The sequence below is a fragment of the Tetrao urogallus genome (assembly GCF_951394365.1).
Source record: "Tetrao urogallus genome assembly, chromosome: 1".
NCBI classification, from domain to species: domain Eukaryota; kingdom Metazoa; phylum Chordata; class Aves; order Galliformes; family Phasianidae; genus Tetrao; species Tetrao urogallus.
Window position 1 is genome coordinate 179,088,423 of NC_136813.1, and position 21,105 is coordinate 179,109,527.

At 38.8% G+C, this 21,105-nt stretch overlaps 1 protein-coding gene across 1 annotated transcript in view; it reads right to left on the minus strand.

Moving 5' to 3' along the window:
• The window catches only part of SLC2A13 (solute carrier family 2 member 13), a gene marked incomplete at both ends in the record, with an annotated part of 133,652 nt that overhangs the window by 59,739 nt on the left and 52,808 nt on the right, over positions 1-21,105 (minus strand). The window contains one exon of the mRNA XM_079544480.1: positions 11,259-11,367. Coding sequence (XP_079400606.1) covers positions 11,259-11,367 — 109 coding nt within the window. The remainder of the gene's footprint in view (positions 1-11,258; positions 11,368-21,105) is intronic.

Below are 21,105 nucleotides of genomic sequence, written 5' to 3' on the forward strand. Positions count from 1 at the left end.
TCCCACTGTAGCTCACTGAGTTAAAGGTTCAGCTTTGGAAGAGAAATAAACAGGCGTAAAGCATCAGAGATATCAGCCAAAAATATAATTTCAAGATTTATGAACTGGAAAAAAAATGCAGTGTTTCAAAAAAGATTGAGAATCTACATTTAAGTGCCCAGTGTAGGACCTCACATCAGTACCCTAAACCTGCTTCCTCTGCATTCTTTGTTATTTGTTCTTAAACCTAAGAAAAAATATAATGCAAATAAACATCAGTCTCAAGATTAAGTGCTTGGTAGTCTAATATTTATTTATATTTCAGTTTGTTTAGGTTTCTTTTTGCTTTTACAATAGATATGTAGGTTAAGAGAATTATTGGGAGAGATACGGGATATAGAATTTTAACTTAAGGAAAATGCTCTTTGATCTGACCCTTGTTTTCTGTAGTATGCATACTAATTCAAACACCAGAAAACTAAACCTCATCTCTAATATAACAATAGAGAATGTACCAGTTTGAGCAATTAGAAAGGATGAACTTCCTGCTTGCTTAAGAGACATTTTCAGCCAAACATCTCCAAGCACTAAACCATGCTCTGATAATCACTCCAGATTTTACTTCCCTTAATTTCACCCCATTACTCCCATTACACAATACTTTGAACTATTTGCCCGATCTTTCTGATACTCATCCCTTCAAAAGTTTTATGCCTGAATTACTCATCCTTTGATCTCCAATATTTCATCCCCCAAACGATTTGGCTAGTTAAATTGACAAAACAAGTAGCATCTTCCATAAGACGAACTCTGTACAGCTTTAATCTATCTAACAACTCCATCATGATTCATCGGTCTGTTTTGCATCTTTTTTTTTTCTTTTCTTCAAATGCCTTAGAGCTGCGATTTTTCTTTTCTATTTCAAAAGGACTGAAAAAACAAAAAGCACAAGAACTGGAATGAGCAGAGAGAACCTTCTGGTGAGAGGCAGCCTTGCAGCTCTGTGTACTGCACTGCCCAAATAACCCAAGCCTCAGGTTTTTGCTTGCTGGCTTCACAGTGAATTTCAAATCTATACTTACAAACTGACTCAGACCATTTTCTGACCATCACACAAGGTCAGCACAACAGGAGAAGGAAGATTCACTTTCTGTTCAATGTTATCTTTAATTTGAAACCGAGCATAGGGTGGTTTTAGTGCTATCAACACTTCACAGTGCTTCACGGGTGTCTTTTTTTTTTTTTTTAAATAGTCTCTCACTGGTATCCAGAACAAACTCTCAGTTATTTCAGCTGATAAATTACAGTCTTTGGAGATAACACATGAAACCCTTAAGCTGCTGAGATGTATGCACAGTTGTACACACACAGCATGGGGTGTTGCTGGCCATCTGCAACAAGCACTCAAAAATACCCAAGAAAAGTATTTTACTATTTTACTAAACAGGCACAGAAAATGATACATACATTTCAGCAACATCACGACAGACTATAAATTATCAAGTTTACTGAAGTGCCTTTTTTTGGAAAAGGTCCTTTCTTCCATCCCATTCTTGGAAGCCAAGCCCTCCTCTAGGTACTGAAAGCGCACCCACATTCCAGACTTAAGGGAGGAGGCATCACATACTCTTCACCCCATCTCAGCATCCTCTCCCTAAGGCAAACAGTTACTTTTATTCTCAGGCTTGCTGCAATTTTCCTTAGCTGGCTAACTTGCTATTTGTTTGCTTATTTTTTAATTCTCGGGTACAGCAATTGGCATCTTGTCATCAACACATCCATGGTTCAGGTTGCCATGGATGACACAATCCCATGATGAGGTAGAAGAGAAACTTCAGGACAGGAGATGGCAAAAGGGGAGGGGCTCCTTCTTGGCCTAGACCCAGGGGAGGGCCATGGGGAAGAGCTGCCTTGCACACGGCCTTTCCCAGCAGTTGTAAGCTGTGCGCACGACTCCTGTAAAAACACTGTCATCAAATACTGCCTACAATTTCTGCTACCTGTTCCCATTTCTAAGTATCTTAATGTGTTCCCATTTCTGAGCATCTTAACTGCTGGCTTTTAAACTCTTCCTGTCCAATTAGCAAATTTAAGACCCCAAATATCAGGCGGCACCTCCATTTCTGAAACAGAATGTGTCCTCCTTGGTCACATCCAAAGCCACAGCTTTTCTCATCAGGCTGCAGAATAATGTTCCATATTTAAGATGAGATTTCCACAGACCTAGTAACTTTCCAATTCAAATTTGCAAATTTACTAAGAGGAAAAAATACTACTGCACTAAAAAATAATAATGTATGTTCCAGGGCTTGGAAAACATGTAGCACTGTAGAGTCTTCATGCAATAATCCAGTGTCTGATAAGGACAAATAGGTGACTATCAGGTGTTTGGAGCTCCTTTTTTTTTTTTTTTTTTTTTTTTAATATGTTTTTTTGAAGTTTTTTAATGTTTCTGTTGTTTATAAGGAAATAATCTCAGCTGTGACAGTAGTACATTGTCTATGGATAGCAAGAAAGGTTTTTTAAGCATATTAATAGTAAAAGGAGGACTAGGGAAAATGTGGATTTGCTGCTGAAAGAAGTGGATGCCCTGGTAACAGGGGACACTGAGAAGGTGGATCTACTGACTATCTTCTCTGCTTCAGTCTTTACTGCTAACACTGCTCCTTGAGAATCCCAGACCCTGGAGGTAATAGGGAGAATCTAGGGAATGGAAGACTTCCCTTTGGATCTGATCAGAGAGCATCTAGCCAAAATCAATGCACACAGATCCATGGGCCCCAATGGGATGCACCCACATGAGCTGAGGGAGCTGGCAGAGCTCTGAACAGTTCATCTTTGAAAGAACTGTGTGCAGTTATATATAAAGCATCTTTCAATATGAAGGAAGGATAATATGGTAAAATGAAGGTCACTCCTTGAAAAAAAAACAGGTTATTGCAAGTATTTATTAAAACTCAATAAAATATTTAAAGGATTGTTAACTGAAAAGCAAGCAGGCCTGTAACATGCAGGCTTTCTTTTGGTAAGGCCCCTTCTCTAAGGCCCAAGGGGAAGATGCAAAATTTAAAATATGAGATATGAATGAGATTTTCTCCACAAATAATACTGAAGGGCAAAAACCTAAGCAAGTAGCAGCTTAATGCTTTAGAGTCGGAAACAATTAAGCCTGCCAACTGCCAAAACTTCTCAAAAGTGTCTTGACAACATTACAAAGGCTGTATTTTAAAAACATTAATGTAAGTGCCCCTCACTTCAGTCAGATTTAAAGCACTGTTGGATCTCAAGAGTATTCAAAAACAACTGAGTATAGAAGTTACTGGTCATGAAAAAAAGGAGGTGACATGGCAATCTGCTTGGAAATTATTGTCACTCAGTTTAAATCTAAATGGAGACCACACTAAAAGATACTTCATTCTTTAATACATGCCATTCAACTTGCATGTAATCTTAACATTGTGTAAGCTTCTGGGACTTTACTTTTTGTTTTAAAATGCACAACCAAAAAGAACTTAATACAACCTAAAATCGAAGCTACAAATCACAAGTCACAGAATTGCCAAGGTTGGAAAAGACCTATAAGATCATCCAGTCCAATCATCCACCTATCACCATTATTTGCCACTAAACCATGTCCCTCAGTATAAAATGTGACCTGTAGTTACATTTTTCCAGTACAACCTCTGTTTACAGATATCAACAACTGGTTTCCAATATGCAAACCAACAGTCAGTGGTCCAGCAAAGTCTCATTTCAATGACCAGTTTACTAATTTTAAATCTGGCATAAAGCATAAATAAATTCATTTTTAAATTCTGAAACCCTCTATGGCTGCTGAAGCCAAAGGAGAAAAGGTTGCTACTTGTATTGTAGTTTACAAAATCCTGAATAAATAACATTTAATGAGACACTTTTTACCGATCTTCAACCCAAATACCAAGGGTTTATCAGCAGCCACTGTTCTGTGCTACCTACTCTATATTTTATTAAAATTAAAAAAAAAAAAAAAAAAAAAAAAGCATAAGAACTGGAATTCAAAGCAGAGTTTCTCTATCTTGACTTTCCCAATCCCTGAGCGTTAAATCACAGGTTGCTCCCCAGGGCAGCTGTCCTTCTGAGGACAGGTGAATACTGCCTGATGCTCAGCAGCTGACAGGAGCCAAAGTTTACAGCTCCTCACAGGTCGGAGCCCTGTAATTGCTGCACAATAGACCCAGCTATTAAACCTGTCAGGAAATATTCTCTGATTCTATTAAACTCCTCTCCAGCATCCATTACACTTCAGAAATATCCTGGCCTCTTTCCAGCCTCGTTCCTTTCCTCTTTCTTTCTCTCATTTACATTCAGCATGGTGTTCATTCATTTCTCACATTAATTGCTTTTAACATTCTTAACTTATCCTCAAATCTTCAATTTCCAGTTGTTATACAACTTCCTCTTGTCTTCTTTTGTCTTGTCCTTTCTTTTTTACAGCTTTTCCTTGTCTCTCATTGCTTTGAGTTTTTTTCCTTCCCCATGTATTAATTTCTTCCACTTCCTATTTCTTGCCAGTTGGAAAAAGTTGCCTGTTTTTATCATCCCTTTTTTTTTCTTTTCTTTTGTTCACTTGCACAGATTAAAAACCCAAAACTGGTAAAGCTCAAAAGCATCTGTGGACCAAACCCAGACATTAATATATATTTAACATGTGGATTCACTTAACTTTTAGGAGATGCATGGATTTCTTAACAATGAAAGGACATTTTGTTAAGTAGGAAAAACAGATCATGTATGCAAGCAAAAATAGGAGCCTAAATGTTAACAAAAATGCTGAAGGCCTTAAGTGCTCCTTGTTGGTACATTACACCATGTTTGTGCTACAGAAAGCTTTTTCAGCACAATGTGAAAAGATAATGGCCAATGACTAAATTAACATCACATTAAGGTTATTGTTTCAGCTTCAGAACACAGTACTTTGTCTGCCTTTTATGAAGTCCACTTTTCTTAAAGTTCTGCAAGAACAGAGGTATAATCAAGATGTTACAGCTATCTCATACCTCAGACGTATGGTCTTCTTTGGGGCACAGGCAGTCTGTGAGAAGACACATCAGCCAGTCCCAAAAATGCCAGTACAGATGACAGTACCTTCAAGAAATTCTGACAAGACAATACTGAGCTGCCTCCAATTACGGCTAAATTACTGCTTAGTATTCAAGGGAACTCAGTATTGTTCCGAAAGCTTTCTTGTCCATGACAGTTTTTTTTCTTTTGAGTGCAGTAAAGCTGCATAGTGTCAGGAATGTTTTCAGAAGTCAGTCTTGCTAAGATTTGAGAATATAGCTAAAACACTGACTGAAGTCTTTGCTTCTTTCTCCTCTACTGAAGTTTTTCACCAGATAATGTGAAATAGCCAAATCCTTCAAGCCTTGTCTTCCCCCTGCCCCCTCCCCCCCAAATATTTTCTGCCTTTTTATTGTTATTACTATTATTATTAAAAGAAGGAACCGATGGGAAAATTGAGCTTACAGTTTTGCCATTAAATGGTCCTGTCCTCCGATATTTTAAGAACAGTCACCGTGGGCTTGAACATACCTGCATACCCCTGTTTCAGCACACTTCTGGGACACCTTATTATCAGATAGCTAACTTGTAGCACTCAGTATTTTGGAATACCACTTCTTCCCAGGGCCTTTCTCAGTACCTTGTCAGACAGATTTGTTAAACGAGGCCTGGAAGAATCATAGAATCATAGAATCATAGAATCACTAAGGTTGGAAAAGACCTAAAAGATCACCCAGTCCAACCGTTCACCTATTCCCAATAGCTCCTACTAAACCATGTCCCTCAACGCAACATCCAGTCTTTCCTTGAACACCCCCAGGGTCGGTGATTCCACCACCTCCCTGGGCAGTCCATTCCAGTGCCTGACCACCCTTTCTGAAAAGTAATACTTCCTCATGTCCAGCCTGAATTTCCCCTGGCGTAGCTTGAAACCATTCCCCCTGGTCCTATCACTAATGACACGAGAGAAGAGGCCGACCCCCAGCTCACTACAACCTCCCTTCAGGAAGTTATAGAGAGCAATAAGGTCTCCCCTGAGCCTCCTCTTCTCCAGGCTGAACATTCCCAGCTCCTTCAGCCTCTCCTCATATGGCCTGTGCTCCAGACCCCTCACCAGCTTCGTTGCCCTTCTTTGAACACGCTCCAGGGCCTCAATATCTTTCTTGCAGTGAGGGGCCCAAAACTGGACACAGTACTCGAGGTGCGGCCTGACGAGTGCTGAATATAGGGGAACAATCACCTCTCTGCTCCTGCTTGCAACACTGTTTCTGATGCAAGCCAGGATGCCATTGGCCTTCTTGGCCACCTGGGCACACTGTCGGCTCATGTTCAGCCGAGCATCAATCAATACCCCAGGTCCATTTCCTCTACGCAGTCCTCCAGCCACACCGCCCCAAGCCTGTAGCGTCGCCTGGGGTTGTTGTGGCCGAAGTGCAGGACCCGGCATTTGGCCTTGTTGAAACTCATCCCATTGGCTCCAGCCCAGCTCTCCAGCCTGTCCAGATCCCTCTGTAGGGCGTCGCTACCCCCAGGCAGATCCACGCTTCCAGCCAATTTGGTGTCATCTGCGAATTTACTGAGGGTGCACTCGATGCCCTCATCGAGGTCATCTATAAAGATATTGAAGAGGACAGGCCCCAGCACCGACCCCTGCGGAACACCACTCACGACCGGTCGCCAGCTGGATTTGACTCCATTCACCACCACTCTCTGCGCCCGGCCCTCCAGCCAGCTCCTTACCCAGCCAAGAGTGTACCCATCCAAGCCTCTGACTGCCAGCTTCTGCAGGAGAATGCTGTGGGAGACAGTGTCAAAGGCTTTGCTGAAGTCTAGGTAGACCACATCAACAGCCTTTCCTTCATCCACCAGATGGGTCACTAGATCATAGAAGGAGATCAGGTTGAGCTTCTGTTTTCAAGAAGAGAAAATATCAGAATGACAAGAAACTGGAAAGCTGAACTATTTCAGATCTGCTTGCAGAAGTGTTAGAAATGGTTGCCTAAAATTGCCTGACTTAATCTTTTACAGGCAAAAGCTTTGACAAAAAGGAAACATTTTTTCTACTTCAGGCACCACCTCCAGCTGTGGTATCTTGTTCTTAAGGGGGGAAAAAAAAAAAAAAAGAAAAATGAGTGAAAGTAATAGGTCACTGAGCTTTATTCTTTTAACGACTAAATTTATCATGCTAGCATTTGTTCCCATAAGAGTCACACGCTCCTTAGCCTATTTTTACTCTCTGTGTCTTTTCTAGATTCACCCCCTCAATGCAGAGGTTGCTCTGCATGCTGTTCTCACCATTTCAATAACATCTTGTCCAGGACTACAGTTCCTGGTTCCCCAAAGTTGGATGACATATGCGCATACATGGCTGACACAATATGGAACTACATCAGCTTATTGCACAGCGGTGTGGCAAGAGTCTTCAAGAATTCTTACCAATGTTCTTTGAGTTCTTCTTTCACCATTCCCAAGAGAAATCCAACTACATATGGACTTTGTTACCCTCCTTGGATTCAGAACCGATGAATATTTTCTGGTTAAAAACTTGATAAGGGATTTCTGAACCCTTAAACGCTGAAGAGTTGACAACTGTTGTTGTCTCCGTGTTTTGGGGTTTGTTTCTTGCTTTTTAGGATCTCTCCTGCTCCTGGGGACACTTGATGATGATTTTTAGACCTCTGAAAAACTCCTCTACACAATTTCCTACCTCTAACACCCATACTTTTTAATTATTGTTTAACTACTTTCTTCCTTATACTTTCATTTAATTTTCCTGCTTTGTACTTTTTATCGCTATTACTAACACTCATTTATTTACTAGCTTTAAAGATCCACACAAACTCACTCCTCTGAGAATTCCTTTCTAAAATACAAGATTTAACAAATCCCTTTGCATCAGAAGAAATGGAAAGTCCCAAGCTAAAAAATTAGAAGAAGCTGGGGCCCATCATGCGTGCCACCAGGTTCAGTGCTCACAGTGCAGAAGTGTGCTGTGGGAATATGTATGGAGAAAGGGTCAAAGTACAGGCTGCTCAGTGCTCTACAAGGGAAAGGCAGGCAACAGCAAAACAGGATGGTAAGACCTTTCTCCTGCAGCATACAAGGAGGACATTCAGCAGCACCAGTAAGTTACAGTAAACAACAACCATCAAAACATTTTTTTACAAGCAATGGGTTTTGGTAACTGAGTTTGCCAAAACAGTGAAACCCTACAAGCTCCATTTTCCTGCTGCTACAAAACAGAAATCCCAGAATGACAGAACCAAATGTTAGGGAGAGAAACGTACTCTTTAAAAAATTAATACAATCTGACAGTTCCACAAGGTACCATTTAATTACTGCATTAAAAAGCAATCATCAGACTCTATGCAAGCAAACCATTAATAGACTGATGCTTACTTGTATTTGAAAAATATCCTTTCATAGGAGAATGTTTATCTTGCATACTTGATAAATAAAAACTTTCTTATACAAGATTGTTAAAAAATACTAGATATTGCAAGTGGTTTACAAGTCAGGCATTTAACAACAGTGCCTTCACGTGTTTATTATAGGCATTTTCTTGTTTTAAAGTCAGGATTCAGAAATGTTTTATTGCAGTTCTGTCCACCTACACATCCAAAAAGCAAATTAGGTCAATTCTAAACTATTTGCAAAACCTCCTACAGATGAAGTAGTTTGAGATTTTAAAACATGCAAAGGTTGAAATAAGCAGAGTCAACCTAGCAGAGTCACAAACCTTGTAAACTGTCAGGTTTTGGAACTGGCCTAGGAATACATCCCCAAAGCAGCAAGAAACAACATGTGAAAAAGACTGTCCTTGGCCAAAGGCTGCATCCATATAAACTATACTAATAGTTACATAATGTTTATTATATCAAGTTCTCTGATTACTTCTAAATTTATTTCTACTTTTGAAATCCATAACATCTAACATCCCATGGCAATGAGGTCCATCCTGTAACTATGTCTTGTATGAAAAGAATGTTTCCTTGTGTTTATTTTACTGTTAGGTAAGAACCAGAAGTCAACAAAACTGATATAAGAATTAATTACTAACCATAACCTTCCCAATTTTTGCACAGCATTAATAATTTTACATGTGTATTTCTTTTATATGTGTATACGTGCATTTCTTCTCAACTTATTTCTTTTCCCAGTTGCAGAGTTCTGACTACCGTGTTCAAATACAGGTGTCAATCTCCCCATACACAACCTGGTTTATCCATATTTAAAAAAAAAAAACGATATCTACAGCTGTTTGAACTATTACAGACTGATCATGAATATCATTGTTGTTTATACATTGAATTATATTCAGCTTCAAGATCTCGAGACAATTCTCCCCAGCAAGCTTTGCTGCAAAGTATTGTAAAATTAACACTTTTGCCACTTCCCTTGTCATTTTGTGTTATTTTCCCACAACAGTTCATTTTCACAGATTTGGGATATTAACCTTCTGAATAGTGTATAAGTACAAGCTGGTTTTTTGCTGTTTAACCTCCTTCATAAAGTTAAAAATGTCAGAGAGCAAAGATCTCCAAGTAGATTCCTGTAGGATTCTACACAGGACTTTCCTCCACTGTGACATTTTCTTCTTATTCTTTGTTTCTTATCTAAAAAGTTATTAACCCAGGAGGATTATTTTCTTACTTTTGTGACCAGGTGACTTCTTGAAGAAACTGGCTGCCATGGATGAATGTGGTTGGATCGTATGGCACAGTCCTCACATGCCCACCAACTCTCCTACCCATCAGACTTCCATCTATAGAATGCATCCAACAATCACACTGGTTCTTCTTCATTATCTTATCTTCCCTGTATATATGTTTTTCATATTCATAAACACATCTCCTCCTTTGATTCTGTGACAGTTTTAATTTTGGTATGGTGAGAAATAAAACCTCCTGGACTGGAGCTTCAGACAGAGAAAGTTACGTTTCCAAATTCTGTTATTATGCATTTGAAATAGTCCAGACCTATTGAGCACACCCTGATTAAATCTAGACAATTCATTATTCATTTTAATCTGCTTTTTCTAACTCTACAGTTTGCAACAGAACACGTGAGGCATCTTAAGTAAGCTCTAGTGTGGGAATTTTCATATTTCCTCCATAATCAACACAGACGCAACAAGGGTCTTTAAGATTTATCTCCTGCTACTGTTCTCATGCCCTGACCCATACTGGACCTAAAGACCCTGTTATGTTGCTTCCTCTGCTGTGCCTGAAGATTTCTTCAGAGCTCCTTCTGTGCCTTCTGATTTTTACAGATAACTTAGCAGTTGTGCATTCTCTTCTTTCTCACCCTGGGTTACAATTTCCACTTTATAATGTCACTCTTTATAAAGTCTATTTCGGACTTCCCTTCTTCACAGCTTAACAGTACTATTTGTTTTTGTTTTTTTTTTCCCCTTATAACAGAGGGTAGATATTTAATATTTAATACGGAGGCTCTCAATACACTAAAAGCTTTATTATTTAAGCTCTTCCTTTTAACTATTTCTTAACCAGCTTCCTCATTCAGATGTAATCTCTCCATAAAATGTTACTGCAATGTATTTTAGAATTCCTCTTAAGTAACAGAGAAATCATGATTGTTATGGCTACTCTTGAAGGGAAGCTCAGCTGTAATTTCATCTTAAAGTAGGTCTTGTGCAATGTACATTTATCATGAGCTACTCCTCACGTGGGCTGACAGTTTATCAGGAAACACAATATATTCTTTTTCATCTCTGCATCTGCTGAGTCTTTGTACACATAATAGAACATATGATAAGGCAAATGTTTCTTCCCTTAGCATCTTACCTTCTGTAGCACTTCACAGTAATTTTCCATTCTGTTTGCATGGTCAACAGTCTCATACTCACAGCATTTTGATTTATTTGCACACAAATGCAAGTCATAAGAGTACCTTCTTATCTATGCTTGCATAGCTTGGACTGTAAACCCCAGCATATACTAAAACATATACTAATGTCTCTCTCAGAGTAGTTTGCAATGTCATGTCTATATAAACATTTACCCTTATACTAACGTCTTGCATCACTTTGCTGAGATGCCAAATATATCAATATACAGATTTAGAACCAGCATTCCAGCTCTCACACTCAATTTCTCATATTTCAGATTTTCTCCAGAAGGCCAACTACAACTGGTCCAATTTTTCTCCCTTTTTTTTTTTCCTTTTTTTTTTTTTTTAATATATTTTTAAAAGAGAAGCAAGCAGCAGATACATACATGACGGTGTTAATCCCTGACAGTTGTTGAAACATCTGCAGACCACAACCCACAATTAAGGCTCTTCGAGTTGGAGGGTATGTTAGCATTCTGCAGATCACAGGTCCAGCTTAAAAATAAAAAATAAAAAAAAAAGAATACGTAATAGTTCTTAAGTGATCTCTACAAAACAATGTTCCCAGGCACAACAGGTCTTGCACCTTAGTTTCACACAAGCTTGGCCTATTTCAATTATTTTTGAACCACTTGATCAGTTCAGTTCTACTTTTCCATACTGTACTACAAATATGATTGTCATGAAGCACCAGGCAAAAACACGAAACAATTTTTGGATGCAGGGCACAGTTCTATGGATGGCAGATGTACGGTTCCCCTATACCATACAACAGACTGCACATCTGCTGAAACTGAATGTACACACACTTATCACAAAATATCTTATTTGTTTCTTTTCTTAAAGCTCCCAATGTTTTTGTAAGGTTACTTCAAAAATGCCATTACGCACTGCTCAGAGCCGCTGGATCTTCCAGATGGAAACATTCTCCCAGTTCCCACCAATGTTCTCTCAATTTCCATAAAATTACTGCAGGTTTTAAAGGTGTGGGAGAGATCTGTGTGGCACAGTTCTAAGGCCAGCAAAGGGAGCATAAATTAATTAAACCTTTTCCATACGCTTGGTAGCTGGTTTATGCTCAAAAAGCAGACAATACTTTCACACTGAAGAGAAAGCCAAACATTCCTGGCAAACAAAGTTTTCTTCTCTGTATCTCAGAGAACTTTAAAGGGTCCTAAAAACATTTCATACAGAAAATGATATGAAATCTAGCAAAAATATAAGTTATTTTACTCCATTATTTACTTGATTTTATTTCTGCACACAGCATTGTTTGGGCCAGAATAAACTCTGGTGAAATATTCTAGGTGTTACACATTTTATCACACCTGATATATCTCTCAGAACAACTCGTATAGATGACATTATATGTAAGTCATAACAGTTGCCATAAAAACAAACAAACAAAAAAAATAACAAAAAACCACAGTAATGCAAGTCATAGCTGGTGGAGAAAAGAATCTTTACTTTATGGCTATAGTTTCACATTTTCATCAACACCCCCCCCCCTCCCCGTATAGGAAGTATTACATGCACTGATTCAAAACCAAAAGCTGTACAGGTCTGTTAGCGAAGAACGATTTGTATACATAGCTACTTGCCTGAGGAAGAGTTATTTTCATGAAAGAAAAAAAAAAGGATTTTTGTCACCACTTAGCTTTGCTTCTTTGTCATTAACAGCAAAATCTAGCACGACGTTTTTTCCAGCTGGTGTCCAGGTAACATTGCATGCAGACAGAACACAGCTGTACCTATTCTGCCACAAGGCCACAACACAACCTTCAACACATCTCTAAGTAAGTCACTGATAAACAGAACCAGAGTCAAGGTAAGATATTCTCAAGCAGGATGTGTGGCACCAAAGGACTGAGTAGCCCAAGTGAGATTTCCTTGGCAGAGGGACAAGAAGAAGCAGTACTGCTGCTAGCTAGCAACTCTCCTCAGCTCCAGAACACTCATGGACTCCAAGTCAAATGGAAAACACTACTATCTCAAACTTAATTCACCACCTCAAGTCTTCATGCTCTGCATCCCACCTGAGCAGGAAGGCTTTGGGCTTACAAGGCTTTGTCCACAACAGGTTTTGCAGCATCCTTTATGAACCCACCGTGCCGAATGCCTATGAGCATCTGCTCCATAAAATGCCTACAAAGTTCTCAATCAAGCTCAAGTCTTGAATTTTGAATCAACAGCAATGCTCACTGTAGCAGAAAAGGAGGCAAGAGTGCCATATGGAACTAATGCAAAGATTTTAACAATTTTTGATCCATCTGATATTTGATGGAAGTTACATAAAACCCTATTCATAACAAAGCATCATACAAAACAATTGAAGACATTAAAATGAACAGCTCAAAATTAAAGCAGCTGTTCCCAGACAATGGTTTGCAACTCAGAGGGATCCATGAACTCTCAGCAAAACTTAATTGCAAAAATCGGATTGTGTGCCTGCAGTTTGTGTGCCTGCAGATTGTATCCCTGCAGAAAGTCCAGGGCCACATATTAATGTCTGCCTTGACCTTTTCTGTCAGCTAAATTCAGTAAGCACTGATTTTTTTTCATATTTCATGATGCTAATGATAATACTGTTTATACTGGAGACTTAAAAGCTTCACTACAAATCTGCATCATAGCAATGGCATAAATGAATAGGTATACACAAAATTCAAGGATTTTCTTTCATAAAATTCACAGCCTTCAGATTTACAAGCCAATAAACTGACTGATAGACATAAAAGAAATTGTTATCTCTGCATTAAAGAAGCTTTATAAACTCAGCTAAAAACCCAAATGACTTTTGACGTCTGTTTTTAAAAACAGAAAGAGCTTTATTTTTTTTCTTAAAATTATCTACCCTTATACTATTTTTGTGTTTCCCTGTCTTCAGCCCTGCTACTCATTTTTTGTTGTGCTTATATATTACAAACACCTTAAAACTACGCAACTGCAGGCAAATAAATCATAATTGGCCACAGCAGAAAATGGTTCTAAACTGAAGGATGAAAAAAAATAACCTGAACATATTTTTACACTGAAAATACAACTTCAGGAAGCTAAAACTGTAGTTCAGTGGTTTGATAACTGCTACATTTCTTCTTATTTATTACTATGGAGGAAAATGGCACAAAACAACAAAATCAAGGGAAACAGATGATGCAAAGGATGCACCACAAAAAATAAAATTTAACATTTGGCAAATTTTGCAGTGGAAAAAATAGATATTTGACTCCATAATACTTCTCCCTTCCTGCTCTTGTTTTATCATTCCTACACTTGAACTTGAGATATCACTGAGATGTTTGTTTTTCTTCTAGCCATGAATAAAAATGAAGTCAAAAAGATGAGACCCACTAATGTCATCATTAATTTAATGAGACTAGATTTGCTCAATTTTTTTTAATGCCGTGGCTTAGATAATTACTTTAGCTGAAGTAAATTTCCTTAATGCATATGTTTACCAATGTTCACAATACGCTTTAGTAAAGGGCAGCCAAAGTGGTTCTAGCCAAAGTGCAAAATGGCAGGAATAGATAAAGAGCAATGGGAAAAAGGATACTAGGATAAGGATGTAGAAGGTGACGTTGCACAAAGGATTGCTGTGCTCTAATCAGCTTTTTCTGAGCTTGGTCTAATTATTATACCTAACCAGATATTTACCTGATAAGCAAAAGGGAAAAAACAGTACATTTTGGGAGTTTGGCCTTGTGCTCAAAAAAAAAAAAAAAACAAAAAAAAACAAATGTGCTGTGCCAAAGCCATTTACAGGTTTAAATATCCATTTGTCAAGTAACCAAGGTGACAGCTTGTGGCAACAGCTTAAGACGACATAGGGTTGCTGCCACATTTTGTGTTCTTACTGTAGAAGACTGTTCCTGCAAAAGCAAGCTTACCAAGCAAGAAGAGTTACCCATCAGTACAGCATCACTTCAGCTCACTCTACAGATAAGCTTTACAAAGCTGCTCTTATCCTAAGTCAATGCCTTCTCTTCCATCCAGACACAGCTTCCCAGAACTGCCCTAGTGTCATGAGTGGCACAAGGAAGGATGTCAGGCTGGTGATCTGGATGGCGGAAGGCTGACATGGGAACCACTCCTCTCATTTGGCTTTCCTTACAGCAAGGCAACTTCCAGCCCAGCATCTTCTGCATCGTCTGGAGAAAGTGACTCCACCTAAATCAGCGCTCACTGAGGTTTTCTGCACAGGACTGATATTCTAAAGCAAGCATTTTCTTTCCCAGTCTTACATATACTATTTTCTGAGAGCATCAACTTCATTCATTTTTCCTTTTTTATTTACCAAATTAAAAAATATCAGAAGTAGTTTTGAGATTAAAACTGGAGTATTTATCCTGGACAAATACAAAACCATTACACCTGTATACCAAGCTCTTCCCCACATTTTTATGACCCTTCCACTAACTCCAGAAGAATAACTTGCAGCACTAAAGGAAGCTCCTCACCTCAGAGTTTTCTATTTCTTGGAGACAGCTCAAAAGGATGCTTGAACCTTTTCCTCTTTTTTCTTTTTTATGTCAGTCAACCATTGAACAAGACAAGAAAATTCTGCTAGCTTGCATCTGAGTCTGAGTCCATTTTTGATATTCCAAAGCAAATACATCCAGCGGTATAGCAAGACAATTTGCTCTAGCAGAAAACAGTAACTTAGACACAGTCTTTTCAGTTTCAGAGATTTGAGGAAATACAAGGAGTTTTTCCATGCCTACTCAAACAGAAAGAGGTTTTTTTTTTTTTTTTCTCAGGAAATACAGATTTCAAATAAACAGTCCCTTCAAATGATCTTTTTAATCCATACAGAATTATTCAGAATAAAGATTTTTTTTTTTCCTCATGTTGTTTTGACAAGAAAGTAGGGTTGGTCTTTCGGGAATCATGAAAACAAAACAATTTTCTTCTTTCTGTAAAAAGAAAAAGAATACCATCTTTCCCTTAGTACCACATTCTTTGATTCAGAGCTTTGGTGATGGAAAATCTATGTGACTGAGTACTTGCACAAAGAAAGCAGCAGTTAAGAATGCCTTTGAAAAGGACAAGCAGTGGCATGTGGGGAAGCAAAACAAAAAAAGTAGTGTGTTTTGGCTCTGTATGACACGTTTTGTACAGAAAAGAGAAGCCATGGTAATGAATTCCTTTCAAACCGGAGACACCACAGCAAAGCAGGATACAGAGATCAGCAGCAATTCACATGATGCCACTGGGAGAAGCGGCCACGATGACTGAAGAGAGACAATGACTGAGGAGCTGGACCACTGCCTGCCAAAACCTGAGCAGGGCGCGGAGCTGGGGAGGTTTGCCTGCTTCTTCAGTGGGAGAATGGCTTGAGACAGAGGAAAATCAGGGCCTCGTTGTGCTTTCTCCTGGCACAATAACTGCCTTGGAAACAAAGTGGGACGTGTTAAGGCTGACTTTAGCATACCCTCAGCCTGCAATGTGCTTTGAAGCAAAAGGCTCCTTCTTTTCACCCTCCTCATCACCTAACTAATGGCAGTGCAGAGCGTTTATCAGTTCGGAACTGGAAAGCTTTTTTTTTTTCTTTTAAGTTGAGGAATGACACTTAAAAGGAAATTGCAGTCAGGGAAATTTCAAGATTTATTTATTTATTTGCTGAAAAGAGCATCAAAAAAGCTGATGACTCAAGTTCCTTCCAACCTAATCAGTAACCTACTCTCAAGCTGATCCTTCCAGCTGTTACCCTATTAACACTCACGCAGATATTGCATTCTGTTTCCTGAAGAGAGCACTTCAAGCCTTACACCTTCTGCACATTTTTCTGCTAAGATGTTAGTTTAGAATGTGGTTGCATTTGTTTTGTTTTCTTCTGCCTTACCCTCTACCCCCATTTCCAAATGAACTATCCCTGTTCCTGCCACAAGCTGCTGCTTTTAAAGGTGAAAACCATGAAAAAATGAACATTATTAGAATTAGTGTAAAGAAAAAGAAAATGGAGCTCAGTGAAAATCTCAGTGGGAACTTTTGGCTACAATCTGTTGCATGCTCACTCCTTTGTTTACTTTATTAATAGCACATTTAGTTTAGACCACCCATGGGGCCTGAATAACTCCTGTTTCTTTTTTTTTCTTTTTATATTTATAACATTAGCCTAAGTTGTTCATTTTAAAAAGAACACGTGCAATTTTTTTTGCTTCTGCATGTTACATCTCAGTTGAGTAGCAAACCCAACCCAACCACCTGCTTTAGCACTGTCACTGACTACTGGAAAATTGCAATTAAAGACATAGAGAACAGATAGCAATCTCCTGGGCTAAGGTCTTAAGAAGTGTTTCTATCATGAGAATTGAAGATTATGAAAAGCTGATGGTAATGACAGTTTTCAGATCCTCCAATTTCTGGAGGATTCACATACAGCCTCCGTGAATTTGTGTGTGTGAGCCACTCTGGAATTTCAGACATAATAAAGTACTTCACAATGAAGTATGATTCTTGGCAATCTTGCATCTGATATAATCATCATCACCTATGCAAAAGCAGAATGGAAGCAGTTCACTCCTACTTGTACAAAGAAGAAAGCCTATGGAGAATCAGATAAGGAACCTCTTCTCATTTGTTTCATAAATGCTGTCAGGGGTAGCAACAAATTGCATCCAGCAGGGTGCACAGAATGTTCTTAACGTATCTTCACAGAAAAGTCTCATTGGCTTCCAAGAATTAACAAGAAATTGCCTTCTGCACAAACTTCGGAGAGTTTCTCAAGAGTAATTCTTGCTAAGGTCAGTAAGACAAAAGTAGCTGTATTTATGTGAAACAGTTTGTACAGCTGCAGTATTTTTTGCCTGCTGATTAACAGGAGAACACACTGTGGGTCTGGCTTTTGTTTTTAAAAGTAATTTCAAAACCTGACAAGCAGATATCCTGTATCATCAGCTGCAACTGAATCACTGAGGAAAGGTATACAGAACATAAAAACCACTCTATAATACCACACGGAACAGCAGGCAAAAGGCAGCTTGTCACGTCAAGACTCTGGTTTTAGGAAGAATAGAATTAATATTACATAACAGACAGTTCAAAGTCCCTCACGTACTATGGATTACATGAAATTTGAAAGCTGCTTAGCTTGTACTGAGTTGAAACCCCTCTGATCATTTTCAGCATAATGATGATAGAATGGCGTTGCCTAAATATGTTTATATGGAGTTTCCTTATACATACAAAGTATTTTAAGCAGTGGTTCTTTAAAAAGTTATTGAAAACCCAGTGGAGTGTTAAGATTACAGCTAATATCTCTTTCCATGTCAGGCATGGTTTTTCCTTCAAAAAAAAATCATATATACATAAAATCAGTCTAAATTGTAGTAAATTAACTGTTTTATTAATGTGCTACATGTGATAAAAACATGTAGGACAAAGACCTCTTCACTGCCCCTGTAAAACTCACAGATCTTATAGTTAGAAAGGAAGATCATCAAGATTTTATTAAATCATTCAGGAGCCTGAGGCCCATTTTTCAAAAGAATACAGGGATTCTGAGGTTTCCTTATGAATTTCAGCAACTGGTTCTTTATGCTGATTTTAGACTCTCAGTGAATTAGCTCATCAGCTGAAATAAAGGATAATGCACAAATGACAAACATCATTCAGAAAACACTAACAGATTTTTTTCTCATTTTCTAAGATAGATAAAAGCTGGTATTTATGATTCATCTCAGTTTTCTCTTCCACTCCCATATTGATTTGTTTTAGAACGTTAAGTTGAAAGTTCAAGCTTGGGACAGATGTCATCTTTTTAAACAGTGCTTCTTGTACTTACTGCTTGTCCTAATATAAGAAAGTTTTTACACAAGTAAAACAGGTCTATTAAGAGTGGATGAAATGCACATCAGAACTGCTATTTCACACACTTAAGTGAAGGGTCATCTCTCAGACATCTGCAGTGATCTGAGCCATTTCAGTTTCCAGAGACGTGTCTTTTGTGATAGACACTAACAAAAATGTTAAAATACCAATTATAAATGCTACAAGAATGCTATTTTCTCAGAATAAAAAGAGAAGGGAGCAATAGGATTGGTTAGAGCACCTTGTGCCCAGAGGGTTCTCATCACAAGGAATCACACCCTCTCTGGATCACCCGCTCCAGGATGAGCATTATTCATCACTGTGGTAAAGGAAACAGTTTATCACAGAATAATGCCTAGTAACATTCTCCCAAACAAGAACAAGGCACCAAGAAAGCTACTGCACATCAAGAGACCAATGCGAGGTTTCAGTTAGTGCTTACAGCACCAACTCCCCAAAGCTATGTTACTGCACCTAAACATCCATGACTGCAACTTGTCTCAAGAACATCCCAGCTGTCCTTAAAGATGCTGCATGGAAACGTGCTACACTCAGCTTCTTCCTAATTTCATTTGTTAGTGCTCATTTTTTTCAAATACAAAAGATCAAGGACAGAAATAGAACTAGCAGTAATAGCACCACCAGGACACACATAGCAAAATCAATACAAATATAAAATATAGAGAAAACCCACGCAGTCTAGTTCTTGCACATGAAAAGTGCTATTAGTACACACTATTCAAATACTTTGGTCTGCTAAAGTTCTAGACCAAGTCTAGAAGAATTAAGAAGTAGCTGCACTGGTGCGGGCTCACCTCAAGCACTGGGTGCAGTTTTGGGCACCACAGTACAAAAAGAACATAAATCAGACAATCATGGAAGAATGTGGGCAGTGGACGTAAGAATCTGACAACAGTGCTTGGGAGAAAATATAAAATTAAATAAGTGTCAGACATAATAGAAAACCTACTTCACAACACAGAGATGATATCAGCTTTGCTGAGCTCACAATCCCACTACGTCTTTGGGTAATCAGAGAAGCAGTAAAACACTTCCATTTTGGAGACCATTAGGGCACTATGCGTGAGACAACGGTCAGTTTTCACGGACACACTGATAGAGAAGGAAAAACCAAAGCATGCCTGTAGTTGGAAGTTCCATAAGCATTTTGCAAAGTGTAATTACCAGCCTATGAATGCATTAAGGAATTATCATTCAAGCACCTAACACTCATCAGAAGGGAATGGTGTATGTTTGAGACCAAATACAGTAAATGCCAAGACAGGTAGCATGTGTATCTGTGTAAGCTGCAAGACTTGGGGTGAAAAGTTTGGCCACGGCATGGCAGCTGTGAGATAAAATTATCGCCATAAGGAAAAGTAATTTCCTGAAGAAGATAAAATACCACAAAGCCCTTCCCTCCTCAGAGAAGTGCAAACTTTGACTGGCAGAGGAGACTACATGCAACCCTACCACCTCCAGTTATCTATAAAAGTTAACAATATGCCTGTGCACGGTTATACAACATGCTCTCGTTTATAAAGAAAATGAATTCCGTGAGGCAGCTCATGGTTTAAGAAGCAGCGTGACCATATGCATCTGGGCAGCCTATGGAATGCAGTAGACTGGGGCCACCAGGCTGAAGCAGTTTGAAGTTGAGGTCTCTCAATGTGCACAACAAATGATGTGAAGATTTTCTGTCAGCCTGGATTTAGTCAGTCCCTGAGGCAGAGTACTATCACAGCTAGGCTGTTAGAAGCCATTGTGTGAGAGAGGCCAGTGGTTTCAACCTTCACACCTCCATGAGGGTCACAGAACATTGAGGGCATCCCTGGAGCAGACCTCTGGTTTTGTTTCCACTGAAGGCATTTCTTAATTCCATGGGCACTAATGCTCCTGGGTGATCTGAACAAACACTACGTGGAGCAATGGCAGGAGATGAGCAGAGACTCACTGCAGAGCTACACCACTGTTCCAGCCAAAATGCAAATGCAGATGCAGCCAGTGCATCTTTTAGTAGTTGACAGCAACTGGAATGGTTCTACGTAAAACAAGGGAAAAAGCAATAATAATAAGCTGTTCTTCCAAACTGTTAGGTTCTATTACAAATTAATTTTGAAGTATAGGACAAAATTAACTCCATATTTAGTAATGCTAGCTCAATGAAATACATTATGCTGCATGTCTATATGGGCTTGAGACTTCTTCCTTTTTCCTTACTCTCCCATTACTAGTTTTGCAAGGTCAACCTAAAACCTGGCAGTCAACCAAGTTCTTTGTCTGTTATCGTTAATAGCCTTTGGCAAGAAACAAAAGGTGTTTTTTTCCAGTGGTGTTTTTTTTGTTGTTGTTGTTTTGTTTTTACAATGGAATTCCAAAGTTTTACTGCCTCCAGTATGGCTGTATATCTTTTTACTACAC